The sequence below is a fragment of the Polistes canadensis genome, unplaced genomic scaffold, assembly GCF_001313835.1.
Source record: "Polistes canadensis isolate GaletaPanama2010 unplaced genomic scaffold, ASM131383v1 scaffold_27, whole genome shotgun sequence".
Lineage (NCBI taxonomy): Eukaryota > Metazoa > Arthropoda > Insecta > Hymenoptera > Vespidae > Polistes > Polistes canadensis.
The window spans coordinates 85,817-95,823 of record NW_014569574.1 but is presented as its reverse complement, the minus strand read 5'-3'; the positions used below and the strand labels follow the sequence as shown (position 1 = coordinate 95,823).

The 10,007-nt window shown below is 28.1% G+C and overlaps 1 protein-coding gene across 6 annotated transcripts; it reads right to left on the bottom strand.

The window, feature by feature from the left end:
- Nucleotides 1–3,888: 3,888 nt before the first annotated feature.
- LOC106783921 (heterogeneous nuclear ribonucleoprotein U-like protein 1) lies at nucleotides 3,889–9,985 on the bottom strand. 6 transcript variants are annotated; one of them, XM_014742930.1, is made up of 10 exons: nucleotides 9,739–9,985; nucleotides 8,258–9,366; nucleotides 7,975–8,164; nucleotides 7,134–7,873; nucleotides 6,927–7,055; nucleotides 6,624–6,792; nucleotides 6,186–6,476; nucleotides 5,804–6,086; nucleotides 5,388–5,673; nucleotides 3,889–4,363 (listed from the first exon to the last, which is right to left on the bottom strand). In XM_014742930.1, the coding sequence occupies exons 1-10, from the start codon at nucleotides 9,866–9,868 to the stop codon at nucleotides 4,217–4,219; spliced, it is 3,474 nt and encodes a 1,157-aa protein (XP_014598416.1). In that variant the 5' UTR covers nucleotides 9,869–9,985; the 3' UTR covers nucleotides 3,889–4,216. The 6 variants fall into 6 exon arrangements, with proteins under 6 accessions (XP_014598416.1, XP_014598417.1, XP_014598418.1 ...); XM_014742931.1 differs by having other exon boundaries at nucleotides 5,388–5,670; XM_014742932.1 differs by having other exon boundaries at nucleotides 4,310–4,363; nucleotides 5,330–5,673.
- Nucleotides 9,986–10,007: the final 22 nt, after the last annotated feature.

The window sequence follows — 10,007 nt, the reverse complement described above, 5'->3', positions numbered from 1 at the left end:
AATATATATATATATATATATATATATATATATATATATATTTATAGATCGGTCGATTAACAAAATATATTAAATATATATTTTAACATATAATGATTTTGTTTTACACTTATAATCAATGATTTTTTTTTATTATATTTTTAGTAGGAGGATATTAAAAAAGAAATATTTGTATAAGAGGAGGGGACTAACAAGGGTGGAGGTATTGTGGATACTAAATTAGTTTAGCGAATGGTGATTTTATTAAACATTGGATATTTAAGAAGCTTAAAAAGTCTTAATAGTAACACGTAGTTATACAGACCGTTGAGCTATATTATCCATGACAGATAATTTTCTTTTTCTTTTTTAAAATAGTTCAAATAGTATCGCTCACAATTCTACAGTTATATAGTATAAAGTATACAGTGCACTTATATGATCGTAATAGTGTAACATGGATCATCGTTTGGAAATGTGTAATACCACCACATAATATGTATATTTAGGCTTTCCAGATGCTTTCGTTATTGCTACATATATATAAACATAAATAGTACCATGACGTTGTTTATTATGTTATCGCAATCTACAACAAGAAACTATCGACACGGATATATTCAAATATATAAACTTGTATTATATAACTTTTATACTAAGTGTCCTTCAAATATTCATTATCTAAGAATTACATGCATTCTATAAAAGTAAATAAAATAATGTGCGTCATCAAACATAATAAAATATAAAAAAATCCTATACATGTACACGAGTAGATAATTCTAAATTAAGAATTATTTTTTAATCGTTTATGCGCGTTTATATTCGTTTATTTTTTTCTTTGAAATATTATACCGCAATCGTTTTGAAATTCTACAAATTTTTTTCTTAGCAAATATAAAAATCAACGAAGTATATCTACACACTCTAACACTTTATTATAATATTACAAAAATACTTACATATTAATGGGTGTAATAATTAAAAACACGTAATCGGTTATCTCGCCCAATATTTTTTTCGTCTTACGTCTAAATTATTTTGATCGAAATAATAAATCGTTGAAAACAATAAGAAAGGAAAGATGATTATTTAAAATAAGCCCGTGGAGACAAACAAAGTAATCTCGATTAAAAATAATACATATTTGTCGTTATATTCTACAAGAATCGTGGTAATGAAATTTATACTTTTTACTCTTCGAATAATTGAATATTTCATTAAAATTATACAAACAAATTTTTGCGATTATTACAAACAAGCGGCAACTCTTTAAATTGTATAAGTAGAATATTATGTACAGATTCCTGTATTTCTTTCTGAAAAAGATAAATATATATACACATAAAAATCGAATTATACTTCGTCCACTCGCATGCGTTTTATTCGAAAATTTTATTCCTTTCCTCCAATACCATAATTGTAATAAAACATTGTCTTTTACGTAGAAATGAAGAAATTGAAATTATTGTATAAACATATATATACATAAATATAAAGGAATATATATCTTAAAAGATTACATTAACAAGAGGAATATAAATATAACAAAATATTAGCAACAATGTAATCTTTTTTCTATAACTAATAATTTATAGTAATAATTTTAATTATTAATGCAACGATATAGGACTAAAAGGATAGCGAATTAATATTTGATTTCTTATATCCAAGTTTATTTAGAAAATATACACTAATTACTAATATTGTTTATAATATAATAATTATTGATAAAACTAGGTAGAAGAAATCTTTTATTTCTTTGAATAAGTTTGTACATATTTTCGTTAACAATTAAATTTATCGATTATGTAATATATATAATCTTTCTCGTATAGAAAAAATTTCGAATATGACGCATTTGGGTGATTTTACAGAAGGCATTGCAAATATTGTGAAACTTTGAATTGTGGTAACATTATATGGTATATTATACTATCCCATGCTTAGCTTAAATAGATTTTTTCTTATTATTTCTTATAAAATATGTCACACTCTCTCTCTTCATACTTCTTTTAACATTCTCACAATTTGAATATATAATCATCTAAATTCTAATTTATAATCAACTTTACGTATCAGGTAAAGACGTTTCTTTGTTAGAAATGTCTTTCGCTGTACAATATTTTTTTTTTTAAAGGAAGAGCAGATAACAAGATTTTGATAATCAATAGTAAAAGTATCATGCACTTTACTAAAATTTTAATTTTGCTTGATAGTAAGTATAAACATTAGCCAAGTTATCTGCCTTACCAATTTTTTATCTTTTAAAATTTATATTTTAATTATAATAGGGTTAATCATTCTTATATCAACCCTAATTATTCACGTATATTTTTAAAATGCAAGTGCTTATATTACAACACAGTTAGTTACATGACATTTCTTACTTCATCATAATAATGAAAAAAAATGTTTGCTTCTGTTTTTTATATATATTATTTTAGATTACTAATTCGATACCTTTTAAATTTTCTATAGCAAAAAATTTAAGATGATACTATAATTAATAATATATTATCTTGAAAAAAAAAAAATTCAAAAAATGCTTGTATAATTTTAAAACATACTATTAGTATTTTTTGAATATATAGACAGAGGAATTACACTGGATTACAGATACATTTAACATGCTACATAAGCAAATAAAGTATATATTGTTTTTTGTTACTTATATTTTATCATAATTTGTAAATTTACACGTGATATATATAATTAATTCTCTTATATATTTTTTATTTTGCAAAATCAATCGATCGTTTTTTTTATTATCTTTATAGAAAATGGTATTAAATAAAAATATTTTTTTTTTCTCGCAACTCTCTGATCATTCTCTATGACATTTGTACCGAACATTATAAGAGGCTTATATTTTTACTTGTATTATTTTTTTTTTAATTTTTTTCTTCTAGATTTTATACAATGATAAAGATAGTTTTTTTTTACAACCTCCCACACAGCAGCGTAATAAAAAATAATTTTGTATAAACACAAGTCCAAGAATAATTTATTCATTGCCATATTTTTTGTACACCAGTATTATGATATGGGGAAAGTTTAAACAAAATGGGTATTTTAATCGTTAATTTTTGTTTCTGTGTGACAAAATACAACAATATTTGTTTAAAAATTTGTCTCTTAAAATATAAATATAGATTATTACCAATTATTATTTTTGCATAACTCAATTATGAGATATGTACATATTTACATTGTTTCCTTCGTCATCATAATAATATTAATAATAATAATAATAATAATAATAATCATAATAATAATAGTAATAATTATAATAATAATAATAATAATCATAATAATAATAAATGGTTAAAGATTATTGCCATAAAGCTAATCATGTAATGTATCCATAGTTAGTAATAATCCTCTTTAAACATTTGTTATAAACTCGTTATAAAAGTACTAATTATACTAATCATATCGATTATATGTCAATGTAATTATGTTAATGCACTTGCAGAATTAGAACTACGTTTAATTGATAACTAAATATACATATATATATATATGTATATATATATATATGTGTGTATATATATGTGTGTGTATATATAGTAATCCCCCTTTGTGTATACAGAAATAGCGTAAACGGAACCATAAAAAATCATTTAAAATAAGACCCGTTCCACATTCTCAATTATGTATACAATTCTTACTAGGGTAAAAATGTAAGTTTACGCAATTAGGAAATAAAATACACTGATGACTCTCCAAATTTGTTTACCTATAACATCATATCGTGAAGACATTAGTGCTTTAGTAGTTCAAAAAACACGTTAAAATGAATCCATATAAATGGAGGGATTACTGTATATGTAAATAAATATATATATATAAATATTATAATATATTTATATACATATATTTAGTAATATATATATATTTATATATTTAGTGATATTATTATCTATGATATAATAATTAAATTTTGTAAAATGATTTTTTTAATTTTCTGCACAACTTTCAACGCACCATCATTTTGTATAATAGATAATTTAGAATTTCGATACCATATCATTTGTATAACCTTTAAAATTGTTTTATTGTATTGTATTGTTGAAGCATTCGAAAGCATATCATTTATTGCTATTTATGCAATATTTCCTACAAAAACGTACACGTTGCAAGATAATGAAACAAAAATAAAATAAAAAATAAATGAATGTATTATTGCTACTCGTAATTATTTTATTTTTTTTTATCTAGAAATATATATTTTCTACTTGTGTTGATGGGACGACTGTTGGACGTCTGTAGTAGCATTCTGATTGGGAAAAGAATATGTCTGTGTATATCCTTGCCATCTTTGTGGATGATTATACTTAGCCTCTGAATCCTCAGAGATTTCTGTTACACTTGTGCTTATCTGTAAATACGAATATTCATACATATCTCATATACATATATATATATATAAATATATATAAATATATATATGTATATATATACGTATATTTAAAGTATATCATTTCAAGTCTATTACATCCAAAATTCATTATCGACGCACGCTATATTTGTATGATAAATTTAAGTAAAGCCGATTACTATCGTCTTCGAAAGAAATTAATTACTCGTAATAATAACCAAAATATTTAAAAATATTTAAAAAATAAAATAAAAGAAAGCAATATTAAAGACAAGATTATTTTACTAAATAATATCCACCATGGTTTTTATAAGCAAATAATCTTAATACATTTTAAAAACGGATATTATTTTATGCATATAAAACACTTACTTTTCAAAGTGTTGTTTTTAAAAAATATCTCATTATTCATGAGTTCAATTTTTGTGTGTGTGTACAAGATTATTTAGTCTATAATATATACCATTAGTGTTTGTACAGTTTTATTTATTGTATTTTAAATGAGAATCAGAAAGTGAGGTAGAGCGAGTGGTCCTTTTTCTAGAAAATAATGTATAGAGAATATTGTGAACATATTCAGATTTTTTGTTTTTTTTTCTTCAAAATACGTGTTGCAATATAAATATTATTTTTTAAAACTTCGTCAACTTCTTTTTTTATACATATATAAACATAAAAAGAAAAGAAAATAAGTTTTAGATATGCGATTGTTCTCTTCGTTGATGTATTATCACAGTCATTTTAATAATTTTTTTATATGTAATATGCAATATGTAACGTCTCGAATTATGCTATTTTTTTAGCATACTCCTTTAACTCCATGTTTAGAAATCTAAAAGTAATTCGTCAGTGTAAGACGAAATATTTTGTTCAGCTAATTAAACTAGTTACATATAAGATAGTAAATATGTGAATAATAGCAAAACAGTATAGAAACAAGAAATATTGAAAAGAAGGCATCTATACCTTACTTTCTGTTCCACTCTGGTAACATTTACTGTGCTGGGGATTATTGTTTGCTTACAGCTTGGCTACCAGCTGCAGTTGTCTGCCCACTTGACTGCTGCGGATCCCAATACTGATTATAATACTGTTGGTTCCAATTTCCATTGCCATAACCTTGCTGATTGTAACTACACTGGCTGTACGATCCTTGGCCATAACTCTTCCAGCTGCCTGATTGCTGTTGACCTGCCCATCCTCCTTGTACCCACCCTCCTCCTCCACCTCCTCCTTGGGATTGGCTGCTACTTGACCAACTACCACCACCTGGTTGATTCCATCCTGATGATTGTGATCCTTGGTAACTACTAATAATAAACCAAAGTAAAGATTAAGCAATTAATGTTTATATATATATTTTTTTAATAGATGGTATAACAACAACGAAATCAAATGATCGATTAGGTACATCGCGCGTGAATTAAAAACATCTTATACCTAGCTGAACCCCATCCACCACTTTGTCGTGCTACAGATCGATTTCTATCATTTCCACTTCTTCTGTCATTATTTCCACCTCTCCTGTCTCCTCCACGATGTGGTGGGATAAGCATACCACCTCTGCTTCTCCAAGTGCTTGAAGGACCATATCCACCACTATGTCTCATATGACCTCCTCTTATAGATCTTTCTCTCCAACTTCCCATACTACTACTACTACCGCCACCGCCACCACCACCACCACCGCCGCGCCACATGGAATTACGATTTCTGTTTGAGTCTGCAAAGATATAAATGCATAATCAAATTATATTATTATTATTATTATTATTATTATTATACGAGAAAACAGGGAAAAAATAAAAACAAAACTACTCACAATTATTTCTTCTGTCACGATGATCCCGATGATCTCGACTATCTCGACTATCTCGACTATCTCGACTATCACGACTATCTCTGCTATCACGACTATTTCGTGAATCACGGCTGTCTTTATGACCTTCACTTCTTTCGAATCTTGGTCGTTTACTGGTTGATTGTTGTCCGTAACCAGCTTCCTTTCCTTCCTTGTTATACTTTTCTATTAATTTTTTACCATCTTCTTTATTAAGTTCGACCCAATTAACTTCATTGAAAGATTCTCCTACCTCTGGAGCACTGAAATTGGCTTTAAAATTGAACATTTTAATTAGACAACTTGTATATACATGCATCCACATTATTCGATAATGTATTCCAATTTTATACAATCCTTAAAATTTAGTACTTTCTGATATCGTAAAAGAAAAATGATTACGAACAATTAGAAACAAACCTTTCATTTCCATGACTACGGAATCAGGAACAGCTTTTCCATCAATTGCTTCATGTTTAGCAGTGCGTGATTTGAATTCTTCATTTGTTGGTACTACAATTATTGCCCTACGTTGAAATCCACTGAAATTCTTCATTTTTCGTCTTTGCGCAGAAGGATATACATTTGTCTGTATAAATTTCATAAAAAAGAAATAAAATATAAATGTTACAATAATTACAATGTCTTGTAAATACAAATATATGAATTAAATCTTTCAATTTCAATGATGTATGTTTATATTTTAATAATATTATCTCTCACCTGATCTAAAATATAATTACGTCTTCTACTGCATGCCATTTCTAATAATTTGTTTAATGTACGAGTACACTTTTCAATAAGTACTTCCCATCGACCATGGTAATTTTGTTTCCGTGGTTGACCCATGTTCTAAATAAAAAAAAATTCCAATTATTAATCTTATGAATGATAAACAACGAATAAAATATTTATATTTGAAGAACGTACTTTCATTTTATCAACGAGCGTGCTTATACCCAAAATATTGTACATTTTTTCTGGATATTGCGCTGCGTATTTTGTTGCCCATACTGTTTTTCCAGCTGCAGGTAAACCACACATCATTAGAACCTCGCAATCTTCTTTCTTTTCCGGTCTTCGTGGTCCTGGAGTTCTATCTTTGAGATCAGTGCTACCCACTATATTGTATCCTTTCAATATATCTTCGCACCATGGTTTTTCTTGACCAAAATTACAAGTAAAAGTACAATTTTTACTTAAAACATGCGGAAATAATGCTTTATCTCCAAGCTCTTCTCTAGGTATACAAAATGCAGTTCCTAAATCTTTTCCGTTCAGTGTATATGATAATACGACGTTATTTTCAAGAGACATGTCTGCGTAACATCCAATAATGTCGTCCTTAGTAAATTGAGGTCCATAATCTTCAAATCTATTTTCTATGCATTTCTTTCCCGTCGCGCTATAACCATAACTTAATTTGTCTTCGCCAAGTTGCATAGAAGTATGAGAAGCAGACCATCCTACACGAAGTACGTGCGAATATTCTTCGTCTTGCGCATTAATGGAACAGTGATCAACAATCTTTGCTTCGTAATAAATTTTTCCACTTTTGTAGCCATGAGATGCCCTAGCTCCTGCCCATATATAGCAAAAACCATCGTTGTGCATCGGCGTAGCAGATAGGAAACTATTTTTTTCAATAAGTAGATTTAAATCTGAATCATCTGCAAATATCATAACATAATCAATTAAGTTTTCAATGGAATATTAAAAATACTATATAATATGATATGTACATAGAACATTAAAAATGTTAATAACTTACACCAAGAGAGAACTACAGCAGTATCATCAATTTCAGGTTCATTTTCTGATAAAGGCGATGAAGGAGATTTTGGCAATTCTTCTTGAGGACTAGAAGATCTTTTACGTTTTCTATCATTATGATCCATATTCCAGTCTTTACTACCTTCCTTTGTGTTTTCTTCACGTTTAACTTCTACCATTTCTACATCCTTTAGTAAAAAGATCAAAAATAAAAATTCAATTATCAACAATAGAATCCATTAGAAAATAAAATAAGAAATTAAACATTCATATGAAATTACCTGGTCACCTACCGAGGCATCATTACATGCATCTTCAGTTATTACCTTAATATCTGATAATTGTCGATCATCTTTATCTACCTTTGTTTCTTCATCCTTAACATTTTTGTTATCTTTTGATTGTACTGTTTCAGATTCTTTTTGATTTTCACAAATAACTGAAATCGGTTGCCCTACCATTGACAAATTTTTGTCCTCAGTTACATGTTTTATTGCTTCTACATTTTCTTTCATTTCGACATCACAGTCCATATCGGAAGTATCATCCTTTGATTGTTTATCTATTACACTTTTTTCTATATCTTCTTGTGATTCATCATTCAATGTATTTTGATTACTTTCATTTATTGATTCAACATTCTCCAAATTGCTTTCATTATCAACAGTTTCATCTTCTTTTTCCATCTCAACATCAGGTTGTTCTCTTTCGTTCATTTTTTTTGTGTTATCTTCAGATTTTTCACTAGAATCTACTGGTATCTCGGAAGATTGTTCCTCAGCATGCTCCTGTGCTTCTTGTACCAATGAATCTGTTACAAGTTCATCTTCTAATGGATCTTTCAGTAACGCTTCTTCTGAATTGTCTTTCAATAGTGCATCTTCTGAATTGTCCTTCAATAATGCATCTTCTGGATTGTCTTTCAATAATGCATCTTCGTCTATATCATCTTTTAATAAATTATCTTGTTCTTTTTTATCTTCGTTTGAGTCTTCCTTAAGATCTTCTGAAATAGACATTTGTACTTTTTCCTGTACAAACGTTGTTGGAGAATCTTGTTCATCCTCTTCATCTTCCTCTTCATTATCCTTTTGAGGAGGAGGAGTTTTTAAATCTCTTTCAGCAGTTGTATCATCTTTTGGAATTTGTCCCATCGTAGTCAATAAATCTTTAGTTTTCTCCATATCTTTATTTGGCATAGATGTTTTAGTAGATACTGTTGTCGTTAGATGCTTTGGTGTACTTCTGGTACTAATTTTTGTTGGCGTCAGGGATGAACTTCTAGAAGAACGACTTGGTGTTTTTGGCAGTTGGACTGATTTTTTACTCGCTTCCTTCAAAGCGGTATCATCTACATTTTCTGTATTTTCAGTCATCTTTTGTTCGGGTTCTAAAATATAAATAAATATTTTTATAATTAATGATTATATATATAAAATAAAGAAAATAAATAAATATCTGCATAATGTAAATAATATTACACTTAAAAACGATACGATATTAATAAATACAACTTAAAAACGACTAGGCTATAACAATGACTAATGTTAAATGTTAAATGATAGGAAATGGATAAAAATGTTGTAGTAATATAAGAATAATATCTATAGTGTTATAAAAATGTTGTTAGTAATATAAGAATAATAAGACATTGTAATGTACGTTATAAGTTAATCGATAAGGATGTTTACGAAAGGGGTGAGGAGAATGGTGGGAAAGCTTGTAGATGTAAGTTGTTTACTGTTTCAAAGGCAAAACTTACTGTTTTCCGTTTCCTCTTCCAACGCCTTCCGAAGTCTCTCAACAAGAACCGCTTTGTTGCCCTTCGTGTCAAGGCCACGCTGAGACAGCTGCACCCTTAACTCAACGACTTTTAATTTAGCTGGATCCATAGCGTGTATTATCCTAGGAATTTAGACGATTGACTCACTTTTACTTCACTAAATATTCACAAGAAGTCCCATACACGCGCCAGTAACCCGCGCTGCATATACAATATGGCGGTATGACTGCAAACAACGCGTTACGTAT

Coding starts and splice junctions, on each gene's coding strand:
- LOC106783921 (XM_014742930.1), bottom strand. CDS start 9,868: ATGGATCCAGCTAAATTAAAAGTCGTTGAGTTAAGGGTGCAGCTGTCT. Junction 8,165..8,257: donor ATGCCTCGGTAGGTGACCAG/GTAATTTCATAT, acceptor TTTTTACTAAAG/GATGTAGAAATGGTAGAAGT. Junction 4,364..5,387: donor CTGCAGCTGGTAGCCAAGCT/GTAAGCAAACAA, acceptor TCGTATTTACAG/ATAAGCACAAGTGTAACAGA.